Source organism: Vicia villosa, linkage group LG1 (genome assembly GCF_029867415.1).
Source record: "Vicia villosa cultivar HV-30 ecotype Madison, WI linkage group LG1, Vvil1.0, whole genome shotgun sequence".
NCBI lineage: Eukaryota > Viridiplantae > Streptophyta > Magnoliopsida > Fabales > Fabaceae > Vicia > Vicia villosa.
The window spans coordinates 128,187,020-128,208,008 of record NC_081180.1 but is presented as its reverse complement, the minus strand read 5'-3'; the positions used below and the strand labels follow the sequence as shown (position 1 = coordinate 128,208,008).

The 20,989-nt window shown below is 34.8% G+C and overlaps 2 protein-coding genes across 2 annotated transcripts; one reads left to right on the top strand and one right to left on the bottom strand.

Moving 5' to 3' along the window:
* The first annotated feature begins 1,045 nt into the window (after positions 1 to 1,045).
* On the top strand, positions 1,046 to 16,371 carry LOC131644165 (probable inactive ATP-dependent zinc metalloprotease FTSHI 5, chloroplastic). Its single transcript, XM_058914591.1, has 19 exons — positions 1,046 to 2,131; positions 2,663 to 2,942; positions 3,238 to 3,438; positions 3,543 to 3,836; positions 3,929 to 4,195; positions 5,692 to 5,781; positions 5,870 to 6,001; positions 7,066 to 7,239; positions 8,456 to 8,577; positions 8,667 to 8,868; positions 9,803 to 9,931; positions 10,545 to 10,727; positions 10,904 to 11,023; positions 12,850 to 13,035; positions 13,162 to 13,236; positions 14,582 to 14,641; positions 14,718 to 14,825; positions 15,776 to 15,856; positions 16,234 to 16,371. Exons 1-19 carry the CDS (start codon positions 1,251 to 1,253, stop codon positions 16,294 to 16,296), a joined length of 3,648 nt encoding a protein of 1,215 aa, XP_058770574.1. The 5' UTR covers positions 1,046 to 1,250; the 3' UTR covers positions 16,297 to 16,371.
* A 577-nt stretch (positions 16,372 to 16,948) lies between these two features.
* LOC131644166 (leucine-rich repeat receptor-like protein kinase PXL1) lies at positions 16,949 to 20,445 on the bottom strand. Its single transcript, XM_058914592.1, has 2 exons — positions 17,459 to 20,445; positions 16,949 to 17,375 (listed from the first exon to the last, which is right to left on the bottom strand). The coding sequence occupies exons 1-2, from the start codon at positions 20,097 to 20,099 to the stop codon at positions 16,966 to 16,968; spliced, it is 3,051 nt and encodes a 1,016-aa protein (XP_058770575.1). The 5' UTR covers positions 20,100 to 20,445; the 3' UTR covers positions 16,949 to 16,965.
* Positions 20,446 to 20,989: the final 544 nt, after the last annotated feature.

Genomic DNA, 20,989 nt, shown 5'->3' with positions numbered 1-20,989 from the left:
AAACCAATCCAAAAGGAAAACCGCAAACCGAACAAATCCAAATCGAAAACCGCAAAAAACGCGTTTGGTTTGGATGGTTTTGGATGATTTTTTGGCCAAACCAAACGGTTCAGTTTGGTTTGCGGTTTTCATTTCACAAAACCGAACCAAACCGAACCGAACCGCATATTTAACTAAAATTTTGAATTTCTATAATTAATTTATTATATTTCCAATCCAATTGCAATATTGTACACTCACGTCACGTGACTCACTATTCCTTCATTCTTCATTCCTATTCAACATTTCAACTTCATTCTCTGATTTCTCTCTCACTCATTCTAGAGAAGCATTTGGTGTATATGTAGTACTGATAATATTTAGTCCTGAAGTTGTAATGTTGTATTAATATTTAGAACTGAAGTTATCTGATACTTGTATATGTAGTATGTAGTTTATTAGTATGAAAAACTTTATATAGTATGTAGTATAAATAACTAAAGTTATATTAGTAATTTAGTATGTAGTATATGTAAAACACATAGTATGCTACTGTAAAATACATGATACACTTATATGATAGTAATTTTGGTGTAAAATACATGTATGGAAGAATGAATTATTTTGGTGTAATTAGTATGAAAAACTTCTTTTTAATGGTCCTGTAATATATATAATATATGTATGGAAGAATGAATTTTTTTATTTTTTATTTTAGTATATTTTTATTTTATGGTTTAAACCGCAGTCCACCGAACCGATCATAACCGCATTGGTTTGGTTTAGTTTGGTTTGGATGACTTTTTAAAAATTAACCAAACAAAACCGAACCGCATGCATTTTTATCTCGCGGTTAGGATGACTTTTATGCTCAAAACCGAACCAAACCACACCGCAAAAACCCCTAAATGAGATACTCTCTTAATAAATCCTTGGCATTAGACATCACCTATTTCTGAATAAAAATATTAATAAAACTTAGATGGGTCACGTAATCATCAGTCATCACCTAGCAAATTATATTATATGAAATTAATTGCAAATTTGGTTGGATTATTAGATATGAGTGTAATAACTTGTCTTTTGTTGAGGTTGGGTGCGGAAAAGTGGTTTAAGCAAATCTCTCGTCCCGTGTCCTTCGCTAAAACCCATCAGAAGGATAACGGTGCTTTTACTGCAACACTTTCAGTTGCTACTACTTCAATGCATCCACTTCAATTCAATTCACCCTCAATGCATCTCTAAACTCATCCACTCTTCTCACAATTCACATGGACTCCATCCCATCTTCTTCTTCCTCACTTCATTCACTACAACTACTTCCTTCTCGATTTTCACCACACCTACCTTTCACATCCTTTCGTCCCCTTCCAATTCAAAAACGTCGAAACCTAACCTCACGCGCTTCAATCACTTTCGCGGCAAAGCAACGAGACGACATCGTTTTGACCGTTACTCGTCAAAACGAGGAGGAACGAACAACTATATCCAAATGCTTAACGAAAGAGCTTGTTCGCTCTCTATTTTGTTTCGCCGTCGGAGTTTCCGCGCTCGGCGCGTTCCGAATTGCGCCGGCATTCGCAATTCCGGCACCACCTTCGGTTGTTTTTTCTGATAAGATAAAAGTGAAAAGGAATCGTCATGAGTATTCTGATTGCACACAACGAGTGTTGGAGACTGTGCCGGGTCTGTTGAGGAGTCTAGAAGAGGCTAGGAGAGGGAATGGTGATATGAAAGATGTGAGGCGAGCATTGGATGTTGTGAAATTGAATAAGGAAAAATCGGAGAGAGAGATTTTGAAGAGGATGCATCCGCAATTGATGGAGTTGAAGGAAGAGTTGCGGAAATTGGAGCTACAGGAAGTGGAGATTTCGGAGAAGATAGAGGCGGTGAAGCTGGAGTACAATAAGTTGACGGAGAATAAGTTCGTTGTGAATGAGGTAGAGAAGAACAGGTTGGAGCAGAGAATGGTTGAGCTGGTGAAGAGTTATAATGAGAATTCGGAGAAAATAGGTGAGATGGAGGATGTGCTTTTGAGGAAGGAGACAGTGGCTTTGAGTTATGGGGTATTGGAAGTCTTGTTCATTGAGAGGGAATGTGAGAAGCTTGTGGAAGAATTCAAACAAGAAGTGAAACAGAAGGAATTAGAAAGGTTTGATCGCATGCTTTGATAACTTGTTAATACAGTCTTTACATTATCATTTTTGTGTCTGCGTGTGGATATTCGTTACTTGTGATTCTAGTTTTATCTTGTTATTGTCTCTGTAATAAGATAGATAGGAAGGCTTTTATGTCTCCAATAGTTAAGGATGGAAGTTAAAATATTTAGGCAGCGGCTTCTCCACGATTTTTAGATACTTACTGTATCTTCTTCCTATAATTTATTTACCTGGGCGAAGGGCTTGATTGAAGTCTTGAAGAGGAAGTTTACTTTACTTATTGACTGAGATGGGATCTTATCTCTTGAAATTGTTTTTGAATCGGAAAATTTGAATGAAGGTAATGTAGTACCACTCGTATCGCAAATTTAATCAATTTGATTCACAACACAATTATAAATTTGTCGTCAATGTTGGACGCAAAAGCTTTATTGGTTTCATAATGTACTGTCATGTTAGTTAGATTCGGTATTATTCCTTTGGAAGTGTATATGATTGTGCAAACATTTGTCACGTGGTTGCAGTTCGCTTGCAAGGTCATTCAACGGGCTCTCCAAACCAGTTGTTCAGGAAGACTTGGAAGCTGTGCAAAGAAAACATTTGGAACAAACTATTCTTCCTAGCGTTGTGGATGTTGATGATCTTGGACCATTCTTTTATCAAGACTATGTTGATTTTGCCCAACGTTTAAAAAGAAGTCTTGAAGACTCAAGGGAGCAGCAGAAGAATTTGGAAACCCAGATAGGCAAAAATGTGAAGTATGACAAGGAAAAGCGTAGTATTGTTGATGCACCTGAAGAAAAGGTGGTCTATGAGTGATTCTTTGGAATAAAAGAAACAAAATGTCTCTAATGCTGCTAACTCACTAGAACGGGTCATTAGATTGATCAAATTGTGATGCAATTTTGTCTTGTTAGTTAAATATCCCACACATTATATTTGATTCTCATGCGTTTTTCTCTACACATCAAGGATGACGTGTTGATGGCAGATTTATTATTTTTAACAGACGTTTTTGTGCATGAAGTTGAATTGATCCTTTAATTGTGCATCAAGCATTACCGTGTTCCTTTCACTACTCACTACTTATCCATTGCAGGAAATGATTCTTTTGGACCGAGATAGAGTAATATCGAGGACTTGGTACAATGAAGAGAAAAATAGATGGGAGATGGATCCAGTGGCTGTTCCTTATGCCGTCTCAAAAAACCTAATAGAACATGTCCGGATTAGGGCTGACTGGGGTACCATGTATATTGCATTGAAGGGGGAGGACAAAGAATTTTATGTAGACATAAAGGTATAGCGTTGTATGCATCTGTGTATATTCTATTTTTTAATTTTTTAATTTTTAATTTTTTTGATTTCTTGTATGGTGATTATTTGTTTACTTTCTTATTTCAGGAATTTGAAATACGTTTTAAAGATATTGGGGGTTTTGACGGGCTATACAGGAAAATGATAGCCTGTGGTATTCCAACAGCCGATCATCTAACGTGGATTCCTTTATCAGAATTAAAATTGCGCCAACAGTTTTCTGTGATATTAAGGTTACCTCGTCGGTTTTTGAGCGACCAGTGGAATTCCGAAGCTGCCTTGATTGCAAGAAGTTCGTTCTTTGACTCAGTTAAGGAAACAGCTGATGACATAATGACGGTTATAGGGTTTCCTGTTGTGGAATTATTACTCCCTTACTCGGTATCTTCGAGCTCAAAACTTGCCATTTGCTAATTCAAACAATTGACTTTGAATAATATGTTTTTGAAACATTTGTTGTATTTATGATACAGGTGAGGGTAAAATTGGGGATGGCTTGGCCAGAGGAACAGACAACAGACACTTCATGGTTCTTGAAATGGCAATTAAGTGCAGAAACAAGGACTTACACCAGGAGAACAGAAAGTGAAATTCAATGGAAAATGTTGTTTATCTCAAGAATTGCTATTTCAGGATTTGTTTTATTTCACATGTTCAAATTTTTGAGGAGAAAAATTCCAAGACTGCTTGATTCTGGTCCTGTGCGAAAAGATCCGAATAGGAGGAAACTTGGGCGAGTGGTATAAGTTTGTTCTTGCATTTAGCTTGTGTTCAATTTCCGCCTAATTTTCTGATGGTTACCATCTACAATCCTATTCTATATTTGTGTATGTGTCACTGATTTCAAGTTGGATGTTGTGCTGTGGTATTATACTGTATTAGTGTTCTACTCGATTTAAACTGTTAGCTTGCAAAAGCTACATTCTCTTTGGTTGCAGGATGCTATTTCAGTATAGCTCCATAGACTGATAAGCAATTTGTGTTTATTTGAGTTTGATTTGATAAGAATGTTGATTTTACTTTTGTGTGCATTGCATGATTCTTGAATTATCTCAAAACCTCAACATTATCAGGCCGCCCGGATAACAAATCCCAATCACTGTTGCTACTTGCTACTGCTTCATCCTCTTTGACCTGAGTTCGGGCCCTCCAACCATAATGGTTGCAACCAGCTTATGCTTAACATATTGGCTATAGCATTCCTTTATTGTCTTCTTTAACATTTTCTTTTATATAAACAAAAGGTGTCATGGTAACTACATGTTTGTAGTTTTGTTGTGGGCTTGAAATAGACCGGCGCAAATTAAATTGTTGTTGCCACCACGACCAGTAATGGGCAGTTTGACAGAGTCAAATGGGGGCTAGTGTAGGTGAGTGCGTTGTCTAATTGAGCTCTTCTCTCTTGGAATCATTTTTTGGTCTCAGACTTTTTCCTACATGCTCCTCTTCGTGTGGGTCTTCACGTGTTCAAACTCTGTCATCTAGTTACCTCCTCAACTTTTTTTCTAGCTTCTCAATTGACCACCGTCACGATTACTGTCTCAAACTATTTTTGGGCTCATCATTACCACTAGAATACTTGCCATTTATCATGTCCACTATTTTAATACCTGTTACGGATTGGCTAATGGAAAATTTTCAGCTATAGATTTATCACTTAAATAAATTCCTAAATTTCTATTTACATGCTGAGTCTCACATTGGATAGGATATCAATTAAAAATGTGTTTATAAATTGACTGCATTCCTCACCTCACAGTTTGATTTTGAAGGATTAAGTTAGTCATAACCCAAATTTTAAGATGGTATCAGAGCCTATCTAAGATCTCTTAGGCCACCTGTTGTCAGGCCATTTGGGTCATGTGCTATAAGTGGGAGACATCATTCACCTTACAAACCAATTTTGTAGGATTGAGTTAGATTTAACTTAAATTTAAAGATATCGTCATAAAGGTTATTAGAAAGATTGTAAATAGGGTAATTATGGTTTTATAGTATTGTGTAAATATAGCAAATAGGCCAATGTTGATCTTTTTATTTATTGTGATTGTGTGTGTGTGTGTGTGTGTGTATATCTTTAGGGATATAATCACTTTGCATCCATTTGTATTGCTTCTTCACAAAGATGGGATATATAGATTGGTCGGTAGATATATAAATAGATGATAGATCTTAAGAGACCACAGTGCAACTTATAATTAGGCATTATAATATAATTTTTGTTACTCTTTTTCAGGCGTATTACTTTCTAACAAGATGGAGAGGCATGAGGATTAGGAAAAGGGATGGTGTTGATCCCATAAAAATAGCTTTTGAGCACATGAAGGTTAGAACATGGCAATCAATTATTTTCTGTTTTAGTACTGTTTACTATTCTTCTAGGAAAAAATGTAAGACTTATAGCTGTTCTGCAGAGGGTGAAGAAACCACCAATACCATTGAAGAACTTTTCTAGCATTGAGTCTATGAAAGAGGAAATCAGTGAAGTTGTAGCATTTTTGCGAAATCCAAGGGCATTTCAAGAAATGGGAGCGCGGGCACCTCGGGTATGATGTAGCATGAAGATTTTTCAATATGACCAACATTATTCTCCCTTTTCTTTGTTTTAGCAGCAAAATGGGGACATAAACATTTTGTTTATCAACTTTCATATTCTTCCTGTTCCCCTTTAGTTTGGTGCACAGTTTTTTTTTTTTTTTCAATTAAAGAAACTTAGATATTACTAAAAAATGCCTAAGTGAACCCCTGTTGTTTGGTTCCATCAAGAGTAAGAAAAGCTATGGGGTTTTACGTCAATTATTCTTCTTAAAAAAGATAAAAATTGAAGTACCATATTCCATTCTTTGCTGTATAAACATTTTGTTTATCAACTTTCATATTCTTCCTGTTCCCCTTTAGTTTGGTGCACAGTTTTTTTTTTTTTTTTCAATTAAAGAAACTTAGATATTACTAAAAAATGCCTAAGTGAACCCCTGTTGTTTGGTTCCATCAAGAGTAAGAAAAGCTATGGGGTTTTACGTCAATTATTCTTCTTAAAAAAGATAAAAATTGAAGTACCATATTCCATTCTTTGCTGTATGCATCATCATACATAACATTTGTTTCCTGTGTTTTCCGATGAATTTCCTGAATAATCATTTATTATTATTCATATGAGATAAAGTGAAATGTAAGACAATACTGATTGTATACCATTTCATTCAGAGGTTCCCTTCTTTCAATCAATTCCATTAAGCTCTTAACTTTCTCGCCATTTTGAGTCCATCAATACCAGCCTTGGTGTTAGGCCACCCGCATATCCCTCGTCTCACAATCTTCACATTCTGGACATCCAATCTAAGTTTGGGGAGTGTGGTAAATTCTCACATCGGCTAGATACATTGCCAAGATCCTCTGGATAATAGCTTAGACAATCCTTTCCCCTTGACTTAGCTTTTAGGGTTGAGTTAGGCCAAACATATTTTCAATTCTAATCATTTCATATCAAAGTAAACTCGTGGTTTAGTGTCATTCCAAACCCTAATCATTTAATAACTGTTAAATACATTATGGTTAGCAGATGTCTATATTAATTGCTAAGATCCACACCTGGGAACTTTTTATATTGCAGGGTGTTCTTATTGTAGGTGAGAGGGGTACTGGCAAGACGTCTCTGGCATTAGCTATAGCTGCTGAGGCTAAGGTGCCTGTTGTTGAAATTAAGGCCAAACAATTGGAGGCTGGGATGTGGGTTGGACAAAGTGCATCCAATGTTCGCGAACTGTTTCAAACAGCTAGAGATTTGGTTATACTCTTTAAACCACCTTAATATCTACTATTATTACAGTCTTCTTAGTTCTTACCTTTTTGTGTTTAAATTTCTACATTTATTTTATTTGAATCAAATAAGTAATTATCAGAAGCTGCCCATGGGGTGTCAACCCAGTGGTAAGAGTTTGACCTTGTAACTTCAAGGCAAATAGTTCAAATCCCCTAGAGACAACCCTAAAATACCATTTGTGCCACTTTAATTGATAAACTAATAATAATTCCTCTCATCCCAATTGTTTTTTATTAATAAAAGTAACTAGTCAGAAGTAGATATATTACTCACAAGAAAATATGTTGGTCTAAATGTCTATTAATATTTTTACTTCGGATTAGCAAGTTTCATTTGGCTTTTGGTTTACAAAGAGTTGATCTAAAAAATCTGCTCAATTTATTTATTATTCACGCGTTCTGAATTCTGATAGTCATGTAAGTCATTAGTCATGTGTATATGTATGTTTGTACCATTACTTTTGGAGCTGGACTAGCTAGCCCAATGATGAATGATCCCTACTTCTGCTTTGGTTGCCCCTCAAAATCTAAAAAGGGTCAAAACCCAGTCAAGGCCAGGTTGCATTAGATACACTAATAAAATATATTCAGTTTTTTAGATTCCATGTGATATCATGTATGTCAGGTTTATTATCCAAATATATTTTACTAGGTTGAAAGAACATTATAAAATCCAACCCCCCCGTCTCAAATTATAAGTTGCTTTACAATTCGAATGTAACATCGATGATTTTTTTTCTAATATACCATCTACTATTTATTTCTCTCCTTTCAATTATTTTAATTTCTTTTTCCTATATAATTAATGAAGAACAATATTGTAAAATCATACATAATTTCTCTTTCCCATACAGAATTAATTATACTCCTTAATTCGTGTGAAATGTCTAAAATGACTTATAATTTGGGACAGAGGGATTATTCATTTGGATATTAAACAAGTATACGGTAATGTTGTAATACTGTTCATATATTTTTCTTTTCATTTTTCTGGTTGGAGCTCTGGAATTGGGGCCAAACTATTTTGAATGTAAATCAATTCTCTGTGGTTTAATATCCTATTGTTTTCTTAACTTGGTTTTAATTTATGCATACTGTATATTATTAGGCTGGTTGCATGAGTTTGTTAATCTTTAGTCCGAGATTATATCTTTTCCTGAGTTGTTTTTAGCTACTTGTAGGCTCCTGTAATATTGTTCGTAGAGGATTTTGACCTGTTTGCTGGTGTACGAGGCAAATTTATCCACACCGAAAATCAAGATCATGAAGCTTTCATTAATCAACTGCTTGTGGAACTTGATGGGTATCTATAGTTTAAGGTTCTTTTGACTAATTGAGAATGATGATATGCATGTATGTAAATATTAGCTGACCATTGATTATACTATGCAGATTTGAGAAACAAGATGGGGTTGTTTTGATGGCTACTACAAGAAATCTCAAGCAAATTGACGAGGCCTTGAAGAGGCCAGGTCGCATGGATAGAATATTTCATCTTCAAAGACCAACACAGGCGGAGAGAGAAAGCATATTGTACTCTGCAGCGAAGGAAACCATGGATGATCAGCTTATTGATTATGTAGACTGGAAAAAGGTTTATAACAAATTCTTTTTTTTTGATAGAAACATAGGTATTTTTTACATACAACTTGAAGAGTTCAACTCTAGGAATTATAAGATACCCAGCAAAACAGAAAGGTGAGATAAAACAAAGAACAAGAAAATATTGAATGCTGCAAGACTACCCGGAAATGGTGACTGTACTTAAACATCTCTGAGTAAAGCACCGAAGAGAAGCAATAAATAAAATCCTATGCTGAGCAACAAGTAACAACCAGGTGTGTGAGCATTTTGGAGAGAAGCAATAAATAAAACCCTTTGCTGAAAAACAAGTAACAACCATATGTGTGAGCATTTTGCTCCAACTAAATACACTTAAGAACTGCATAAACTTGTTACCTTTATGAGAAAACTGCTCCAAAGTAGAGGGAGTACACCTGGTACTCACCAAGAAGCCCAATTTTTTTTCTTTTTTTTTTCAATTACCAGGTAGCTGCCATATAACGTAAAAACACAAGTGGTTTACTGTCTTTGATTCCTATCCACCCTCAGATTCTCTTTTTAAGATGAAAATAAATATTCAGAATGTCAATGGTTTTTTGACATGCTTATCCAAACACATAACTTGTTGATTTTAAGTGCCTGTGGCATAAATTTTCATATGATACTAGATGCTTATTGACTAAGGCATTTGATTAAGCAATTATCCCCACATCCCATATGTGGATAGCTTATAGAATGAGAATACTTCACTTGATCATTATGACTGTAAGAAATTAAAAATGATGAAACAGATGAACTTGGCTGGGTACAATAACTGATAACTGGCATTTTAATAGTCTAACTTTATACAAGATAGATCGATCCATCAAAATATAATCCTTAAATGCTGTTGACTAGTTTGTTGATACTTGGTTACGGCTAATGTTTACTCCTGCCTCTGGACTAAAAAAGATACTCATTTTCAGGTTGCTGAGAAGACAACTCTTTTACGACCTACTGAGTTAAAACTTGTTCCTGTGGCTCTAGAAGGAAGTGCCTTCCGGAGCAAAGTTCTTGACACAGATGAACTAATGAGCTACTGTAGTTTCTTTGCAGTAAGAATTGAGCTCTTTATTTTCACATAAACGTAAAATAGGAAAATATTGATTTTTTTTATCATTCGATTCATCAGCATGGGTTGATTTTTTCTCTCCTTTCCCTCTAATCCTCCTCTCCCTAGCTAAAAGCTGGATATTGTTCTAGGTTTTTGTACTGTCAATTGCAAATGGCCTCACTTTACAAATCAAGCCTACTGACACACCTCATTAATAACTAATACAGACATTGTTCATATTTGCTTATATTACTTTGTACTTACGGTTGAAAGAATAGCCTTAGAATGTATGCTAGATGACCTGCCTTCAACAAAATAACAAAACTTTCCCTAAAATGTTTTCTCCAGTTAAAAGAAACAGCTCGAGTTTGTCATATAGCAATGAGATACCGACTCGCATATATCATTTGTCAAGTTACTTTTTTCTGTTTACTTTGCTTTTCATTTAACAATAGTTAATTAATAAGCATATTGAAGAACTAAGTTGCATTATTGTTCTTTCTACTTTTTATTATCTTCATATATTACAGATCTTTCTCTTGCAACATGTTTTATATCCCTTTTTCATGTAGTTTATGTATAGGAAATGAAATATACTTATTACCTTTGCTTAGACTTTCAGTTCCGTGATGCCCCGATGGATGAGGAAAACCAAAGTTGTCAAGAAATTAAACAAAATGTTGGTGAATCACCTTGGATTGACATTAGCAAAAGAAGATCTTCAAAATGTTGTTGATTTGATGGAACCATATGGCCAGATAAGCAATGGGATAGAGCTTTTGAGCCCTCCTCATGATGTAAGAAACTATCATCTCCATAATGTTTGTTTTGTGGTTAACTTTCCTTTTGTACAGTATCCTCTAGTGTCATCACTGACTTTCTTCTTACATTTTTTAATTGAACATAATTGCAATATAATTTCTTCTGTTGCTACCAAAAAAAAAAATAACTGGTAAAGTTTCTTTGTTGTTAGTGGACGAGAGAAACTAAATTTCCACATGCTGTCTGGGCCGCTGGTCGTGGTCTTATTGCTCATTTATTACCAAATTTTGATGTTGTTGATAATCTTTGGCTTGAACCTCAATCTTGGCAGGTTAGTCTTATTCATTCCTGGCCTGCTTTGTATAACCTTCCAATGCTCTGCTTGATTGTTGAAAATTATGTGCTATAGCTTTCAAAAACTTCATGTATTACTTTTGAGTGTCTACTGTCTAATCTACAAGTAGGTCTGTTATTTAATGTTTTTCACTACTATAAAAGAAATTGAGGCCTGTATTCAATGTTAATCGTATGTATGAAAATGCACTAATGACAACTTCAATTATGCTTTCACTCCTAGAGGAACAAGAAATGCCATAGCTTTCACCTTTACTTTAAATGTCTCTTGTAATTGTTGAATGTCTAATGTATCAGACCTCATATATATATATATATATACTCATATATATATATATATATATATACTCATATATATATATATATATATGAGTATATATATATATATATATATATATATATATATATATATATATATATATATATATACTCATATATATATATATATATATATATATATATATATATATATATATATATATATATATATATATATATATATATATATATATTTGGAATAAATGATATTTTTACTATGAAGTTTAATGTCATAAGGTTGAAAAGAAAGAGAGAAGTGCCCCTAACAGCATGGAAAAAACCTCTTAAAACAGTTCTTATAGATAAGAAAAGAAAAATATGACTGTCACCCATCTTGTGGGTCCTACACTTTTCACCAATTTTCTCATTCCCATGTATATTAGATAGTTGGACCTGACTTGTCCCCTGCAAAACCAGCTTGTAAGGTGAGGGGTGTCACTCTATATAAACTCCTTTTAGGCTCTATTTCCAACCAATGTGAAACTTGATTTTTTTCCAATACACCCCTCACATCCATCACTATTAGGCTTGCGTGAATATGGAAAGTGGGTGACCCGAATTATCGATACGTGAGACTTGGTTTTTCCAATACGCCCCCTTATGGCCAATACTATTGGGCTTGATGCACATATATAAATGGTGGGTGATCCGGACTTGATAGGCTTTTGATATCATGTTACAATCTTAGAATATGGCATAACTCATTTCTACAATATCTCTAAGCAATGTGGGACAAAATCCTCTCCTTGAAGACGGAAACTCCAATGAGCCTGAAGCGTGGACTATGCGGGAAGCCCAACAACATATCTAGGATAGGCTCTAATACCATCTTAGAATAATGTGTGGGTTGGACCTAACTCATCCCTACAGAACCAACTTGTAAGGTGAGGGCAGCCCAAACTTTATAAACACTACACAACTCATATCTCTAAGCAATGTGAGACTAAATTCACCCCTTCAAACCCAACACAATGAAGGTGTTGGAGGCTGCAATTAAGCGACTAGGAGTGGACCGCTGTGAAGGCGGAATTTCCAACACTATATGTTCTCCCACTCCCTATGTAATGTCACCAATCTTCATTCTGTTATAATCTTCCTTAGTAGCAAACTTTTGGACACACATCTTGCCCCAATAACTGTCCAACATCATCATGGTTGTTACAGTTCTTTTTGTCTAGGGCCATTTCAGGATATCGAAAGAGAATCACAGGAGACTTCTCCCTGATTCTATTTTATGTTGTTAGATTTGAATCTTATCTGATTTGATTTGTATTTACCTCCTTCCATTAGTATTCTTTCTTAATTATTGGAACTGCAATTTTGTAATCTGTCATACATAAACAGTTCTAGACTGCAATATAAACATGAAAGGATTTTCCCCATTACTTTCTACAGGAATTACAACCAAGTTTTTTTATTAGCAAAAAAAATTGACTTATCTTGTTCCCATGAATAACTGGTAGGTTATAATATTTTCTTATACAGGGAATTGGATGTACGAAAATCACGAAAGCAAGAAATGATGGTTACATCAATGGGAATATAGAATCAAGATCTTATCTTGAAAAGAGGCTTGTATTTTGTTTTGGTTCTTATGTTGCATCCCAAATGTTATTTCCTTTTGGGGAAGAAAACTTACTGTCTTCATCTGAGATACAGCAGGCACAAGAGGTAGGCTAATATTTTACTTGGTGCAACTCAAATATTTTCTTGTTTTTCATTCAATTGCATTGAAAATAATATTACTTGTTACAAAATATTGTGACTATGAAGTCTCTGATTGTTTTTTTATAACAGATAGCTACGCGAATGGTCATTCAATATGGATGGGGACCTGATGATAGTCCTGCAATTTATTACTGTAATAATGCGGTATAAACCTTTCTTACAAGCTTCCCAACTGTCATTGATTTGGTTGTAATGCATATAGGTTGTGCAGTGTTGAACTTGTGATCTCAGTGTCTCAATCAGACCACACTCATCTCTATTTATAATAGAGTGTAAAATAAATGCCACTCCCTCTCCCATAATAATTGTCACATTTGCAAAAGAAAACTGCCCCAAAAAGATTGTACTCCCTCTGATCACAATTATAAGCAAAAATAACTAGCTTCGCACTGATTAAGAAAACTAGTTAAGTGTAATTAATTTTCTTGATTTCATGTACAATCAAAAAATTTACTATAATATCCTTTGTTGTATTTGATGAATCAACTACCAACATTAAATGTTTTTGAATTAAATTAAGGGTATAATATAATACAAGCATTAATTAGTCTAAAAGTTGATGACTTTTGCTTATAATAGTGACCAAGATCTAAGGTCATTTTTTTGTTTATAATAGTGGCCGGAGGGAGTAATTTTTAGTTTCCAATGCATCATTAGTTATTTTTCTTTGAAAGTACCCTCTAATTAATACTATAAACATCAATATTCTCCACTTTGCATTCATGACAATTGAAATGTACCAATAGTTAACATTGATCATTGTGTAAAATGACCATTCTCTTTCATTCATTTATCATCTTTTAGTAATACGTGCGAAATGGTCAAATGCAACGAATATTGTGGTATGGAGAGAGGAATTGATTTGAATTGTAAATTCTAATCCTAATAATAAGTATTAGGATTTGCTTTTGATTCTAACATGTAGCAATTCAAATGAGATTGAATTATTTATTAGGGTACTTGAAGCTTACTTTTGACATAGCACGATGCTAATGTCTGTAGTTCTAAAAATGTTCATCATGGTTAAGGTTGTTTTTAGCAAAAATAATTTACTGAATTGTTAAATTGAGCTAGTACTCACCAACAAGGAGAAATAACATAAAAGGATAGATTAGGCAATCTCCCAAAAGACTTTAAGCGCAATTGAACTTAAGGTTTTAAGTTTCAAATAAAATGTGCTCTATGCTTGATTTAACTGTGTAGATTGTAGAATATGTCATGCATTACATGCTCTCAAAATCTCTCATTAGTCCAATCTTTCATATTTTTTCCACTTGTTGCATTTTACCCTTTTCTTTTAAAAAAAGGAGTACGACTTTCTACTTTCTGAATCTGATACTTGGGACTCACTTTATTATCAATGAAATAATGGAAGATGTCTGTCATAAGTTCATAACTGCATAAGACAAAATGTTTATCGTCTTCGGTTATTTAATGTTAATACGTGAGTACATTGTAATGCATGCCTATTTTATATTTGCTGTCGTAGGTTTCTACATTAAGCATGGCAGGTGACCATGAATATGTGATGGCCGCTAAAGTTGAAAAGGTAGTCATATTTTTGTAAAAATTTAACTTCTGCAGAAAAACATCTAGTCTAATGTGATCTCTTGTAATGTTTTTAGATCTTTGATTTGGCTTATCTCAAAGCAAGAGAAATGCTGCAGAGAAATCGCCGGGTACTAGAAAAGACTGTAGAGGAATTACTTGAATTTGAAATTTTGACCGGAAAGGTACATAATTAGTGTCTAAGATGTTAAGTTTGGTATTTGTCTACTTGCTTTGCTACTTTTCTTAAACATTTAGGTGCACATGTGCTACAAACTGTTTTAACATCTAATGGAACGTGAGTATGTATTTTCTATCTTTTTGTTGAAAATTCAGTATCTTAAGGGTCCGTTTGGAGTTGGTTTTTGGGGGAAGGCTTTGGAGGGTTGCGTTTATATCTTAAAACGCATGTGATATTTTTAAAAATTTAAAAAAACAATATACTACATTAGCATATAAAATCATATTGTTTTTTAAACTTTTTAAAAATATCAAATACATTTCAAGATATAGACACAACTCTCCATAACTACCCCCTCCAAAATCCTCCAAAAACCAACTCCCAAATGGACCCTAAGAGAATTTACCCGTAGAGAAACCTAGTCTCTCGATCTTCTGTGCTTTTGCATTGCGATCTCTTATCCTGTTTTGAAATCCATTTATAGAGCTTGCAAATATTATATGGTATTTTTGTTTGATTTTAAGTTTTGCTAAATACAATTTGTTTATATTTTGGTGGCCTGAGAGTATTAATCAATCCCTGTATTAGTATCTTGTGAGATATTCTTGTTTATTCAGTCCGAATATTTTTGTTACCAATAAACAACTACACAAGATGCTTTAAAATTTGTATAATGAACTTAGAATGTGTTTAGTCATCTCCAAATTTCACAGCATTTCTTGATAAAGTTAATTTGATATTCATTATGTTCTCGTGTTTGGAATACTAAAGTAGCAGTATTATATCCTATAAAATTCCAGTATTACATTGAATTGCCAGTCTGTGAGCTCATTTGTTGTCGTCCAAGTAATAGTGCCCTCTACTGTTTTCCCCACATGTTTTTTTTGCAATCTGTTTTATATTGGGCATGACAAAATTCTATGTTCTTCGTAACATGATTACTCCTTCTAGCAGGGTTTGGAAAGAATTACCAAAGATAATGGTGGAATCAAGGAGAAGGAGCCGTTTACTCTTATTGAAGTTCAAGCTAGTGAGGTATACGATTGTTTTGTTTAAATAAAATTTGGGAGAGTTTAGTTTTGTATAGAAGGAATAAAATCTCAAAAGACATTTTTGAGAATTATATTCTGAATCCTCTGGGTTTTTCAATTATATATTCTGGCAATCTTAAAAGAACACATGCTATTTTTTATTTATTTAAAATTTACTCTCCATCTCTTAAGGGGAACAAATATTTTACTTCTCCCAAGCTTTTATGGATTGAATTACATGTCAACCTGAGTTTGCAAACCTATATACACATATTGCGATGCTTAATGTTTGTCTCTTACATGTATATAATTTGTGATGAACGTTGTAACCCAGTACATCTATCTGTAACCAATCTCACTATTTCCGTTATTGTTTTTCAGCCAACGTCCGGCAGCCTCCTTGAAAGAGGAAATGCATCAGGAGGTGCTTTGCTAGCATCCTAGATAAATCTTTTGGGAGTTGTACATTTTGAGGTGATATATTTTTTTGGGGTAGGTGGGTTCAGAATTTTCATTTGTACTTTGATAAGCCTGTATAGTTAATAATGTAACATTTATATGGTTTCATGCCTGTGTTGGTTGGGATAAGAAAACCGAGAGCAATATCCCAACATCCTGTATTGTAACTTATATTGTAACTTATATTCTTTATTTTTTAGTGGACATTTGATTTTACGCTACAACTTGGTTAACATTTCATTGTCAGTTTGTCTAGTCACATAAGGAGACATATATGTAATGGTTGTGGCTGCATTCATCTGGTATTATTAGATTAACTTGCATTTACTAAAAATATGTAATGACAGTGGAAAAAACACCTGCATCTGCTAAAAACATTTTTGCTTAGTTAGAAGACAATGCTTAAAATTAAAATGACATTATTGACAGTCCACACAGTCTTTGTGTGCATTCTACCTACTTTTTTTTTTCTTCTTGTTTTGAATCGACTGGTTCTGAAATCTCCATTTCTTCAATCGCTAAAGAAAAATATGAAACGAAAACCTTATAAGAATACATGTAATTACCATCTGCTATAAATTTGGTAGTAAGTATAACATACAGCTGAATTTTGAGGCCAAGGGAAGTCAACATATTAGACTAAACCACTTGGTGCTACAAAAGACTTGCTACTGGGGATGTGGTAAAGATTGTCCCCTTTTCCCTGCTACTCTCTTGTCTTCCATTACCACAAATGCTTTTCCTTCTTGGCTTTGCTTCTCCAAGCATTGTGATGATGTCTCTCATGGATGGTCTTTCCTTCGGAAGTTTTGCAGTACATAGAAGTGCAATCCTGAGCACAAGAAGCATTTCTTCTTGTACATATTTGCACTCACCAGCTATGGTCGGATCTAGTGCTTCTAACAAGGCTTTATTGTTTTTCTTCTTTCGTATCCATTCGACTATGTCCACGGCTTCTTCAAATGTAGGGTCTAATGGCATTTTACCAGTTAGCAGCTCCAAAAGTACCACTCCATAACTGTATATGTCAATCTTCTCATCTACCTTCAGAGTGTATCCATATTCTAAAACCAAAAGAAAAATTACGTTAATCATTTGTAATATCATGATAAATAATAAACTATTGAATACAATACAAAGTACTAACCTGGTGCAATGTAACCATAAGATCCAGCCACCATTGTAACAGTCTCATTCTTTTGAATCATCATCCTTGCCAAACCGAAGTCTGCTATCCTTGCCTCCAAATTCGCGTCAAGGAGTATGTTATTAGACTTGATATCCCTGTGAATGACTGATGGATGACAATCATGATGTAGATAGTTCATCCCTTGAGCAACTCCAACTGCTATGTTATACCTTGAAACCCAATCTACAAGCAACCTTGCAGATTCTTCACCATGCAGTGCTGTTCCAAGGTTTCCATTAGACATGTACTCATAAACCATTATCACATCTCTTTCATTGTGAACATACCCTAATAGTCTTACGATATTCCTGTGCCTCAATCTTCCCAAGAGTTCCACTTCTCTTAAGACATCATTCCCACCAATTTCTATGTCTGTGCTTGACCTCCATAGTTTCTTCACTGCTACCGTTATCTGAGGTTTATGGATTTCAGCTTTGTAAACAATGCCAGCACCACCCATACCTATGACATTTGATTCCTTTATGCAAGTCAGTATCTCACTACTTGTAAAACTGATCCTTTGAAATGCTACTAACCTCCAAGGCCAATCTTCATTGCCTTGTTTGAACCAATCATAGATGAAATTGTTACGCAAATAACATCTATTGTATAACCATCTGCCTCCAAAATATGCTGCAGCAAGAGACAAAATAACCAAAATTCCGGTCAAAAAACCAATAACAACATGACTAATGTGTGAGCTCCTCTTCTGGCTTGTCACAGTCGAGCTCCGAGAACATGGAGGGAGAATGCCTCCGCAAAGACCAGCATTACCAATAAAATCGTTAGGATTCATGGTAAGTAGAATCCCATTTGAAGGTACTGACCCTTCCAGTTTGTTATAGGACAGGTTCATCGTTTCGAGAGCCGGGGAGTTTCCGAAGTTTTCAGGTATCCGACCAGTCAGTGAATTGTTGGACAAGTCAAGAACAGATAAAGTAGGCATGTTTGTGAGTGATTTTGGTATTCCACCTGTCAAATGATTGTTTCTAAGGTTAAGGTTAACTAGTTTTGTACAAGAAGCAATACTTTCCGGGATTGCACCGGAGATATTCGCACTTGAAAGATCAAGCACAGAGAGAGATGGACATCCCTGGAACTCATCAGGGATAGTACCTCCAAAGTTGTTGTGAGAGGCAATGAAGATTTGCAGAGATGGAATAGACAAAATTTCTGAAGGTAATGATGACTCAAGGCGATTCCAAGATACATCTATGAAGGAAAGTGATGTGGAAGAGGTTAAATCTATAGGAATTTGCCCAGTGAGATTGTTCTTCGCCAATTCCAGCCGTTGTAGGCTCGGAAGATTGCCGAATCCAACTGGAATAGTTCCTGAAATAACGTTGTTTTGAATCCGAACACGCACCAACGACGAACAGTTTGAAAGTCCGGTCGGAATGTTACCGGAGAATGAATTGTTAAAGAGAATCAGCTTAGTGAGATTGCCTGTTGTACATAAACCCGGAGGAATCTCACCAGACAACGAGTTAGACGACACGTCTAACCACTGCAAAGGAGAATTTCTTCCAAGGCTCATTGGCAAAGAGCCTTCTAAAGAATTTTTCCATAATTCAAGAACCTGTAAGTTTTTCAATTCACCAAGCTTTTCTGGTACATGACCAGTTAGTTTATTACTCATTAAATTCAAAAGCTGCAAATTTTCCAACTTAGCAAGTTCTTCTGGTATTTCTCCTGTGATCTGATTATCAGAGAAATCTAGAAATTCTAGTGACATAATATTGCCAATTTGAGGTGGAATTTTCGCAGTGAATTTGTTTCGGTATAAGTAAATCGTAGCGAGTTTCTTGAGCTTACCTAGTTCAGGTGGAATTTGTCCACTGAGAGTTCCTACAGCCAAATCAAGATATTGAAGATTTGTCATGTTACCGAATTCTGCAGGAATCTCACCTTCAAACTCATTGTATCCCATAATCAATGTCTCTAGCGAGTTTAGTTCACCGAGATATTCTGGAATCTTGCCTGTGAAATTATTTCCCGAAAGGCCTAGAAATTTAAGATTTTGCAAATTTGTAAAACTCATTGGAATTGGACTTACAAAGTAATTTCCTCGAAAATCCAGGCTTTCGAGCAACGTTGCATTTCCAATATCCTCAGGAAGAAGACCTGAAAATTCATTGCTTGACGCATTGATTGATCTCAACTCAGCAGATCTTCCGAATCCGATAGGAAATCCACCAGTGAAGTAGTTTTGGCTCACATCAAAGCTCTTTAGAAAAGCGAGGTTGGAAAGTGATTTCGGAAGCGATGAAGCAAAGTTGTTACAGCTTATGTTGAAATAAGATAAACTTGAAAGAGATTGAACATGGTTTGAAACAATGCCACTTAAGTTCATGTTGTAGAGTTCTAGACTCTCTACAAAGCCTTTCGTGTTGCAACCGACTCCGGTCCAGTTACAATGGAGCCGTTGGGTCGCGTTGCTCGGTATGTGCCAATCCTTGAGATGATTCATTGGATCAATGAAACTTGACTTGATTGTGAGAAGAGTTGAGAGTTCATCATTTGTGGTAAATTGAGCTCCCTCAATGAAAAAGAGAGAGACAAAAATGTAAGAATAGAAGAGAAACAAACGAGTTAGCATTTTTTGGTGGTTTTGTTTGTTCTGGTTAATCTTGTTGCATATTTGAGAGCAGGGAACAAAGAAAAAGAAGAGAAGGGAATGAAAGTTATAGGAAAATGAGTGGAAAGGTGATTATTTATTGGATATACGTGAGTACTTGGGATGTGAAGCAGGTAATCATGTGGAAGTGATGAGTGTGATTATTTGGACATATATGAAACCTGACAGACATGATAACATGCAGAGAATGTGTTAAATTATGAACTGGTTATGATAATATTGATAAGGTCAACTCAAGTGAGTAATGTAACTTTCTCCAATGAAGTGTAAAAGAGATGGATATATGTTATTAGAGAATGTGTTTTAAACAATGATTGTTTGTACCTACCAAACCCATTCCTTATGATAAACAAAATGTGGCCACCACATGGTACATCTGGCTCTTTACAATTATTATAGATATATTAAAATGAAACTTATATGAATGAAGGTATAGCATAACATGAAAGGAGATAGATAGACATAGTATAATAGTGTAGTATTGATGTATTATAGATTCTTCTAGTTTTTGAAATGAGAGATTAATAATTGGGCCCATAAATAATGAAAGTGAAAGGGTGGAAGGCATGTGAAATGGGGAAGGGAAAGAGGAATGAATGGTAGAGTTATATTCGTCTTCATTATTGGAACTTGTAAGTAAGTACTTTCATCATGAAAAGAAAAAGGAAACTGCCTCTCATGCTAACAACTTTGAGATATGCTATTATTTTCTTTCTCAACAAAAGGCTGAAAAAAAAATAGTTTCTTCACATGGTTCTATAACAACTTAACAAGGAATTGGGTCCACCACCGCCATTCATCTTTTTTTTTTTTTTTTTGGTGTGTGTGGGTGTATATGTTAAATTTATTAT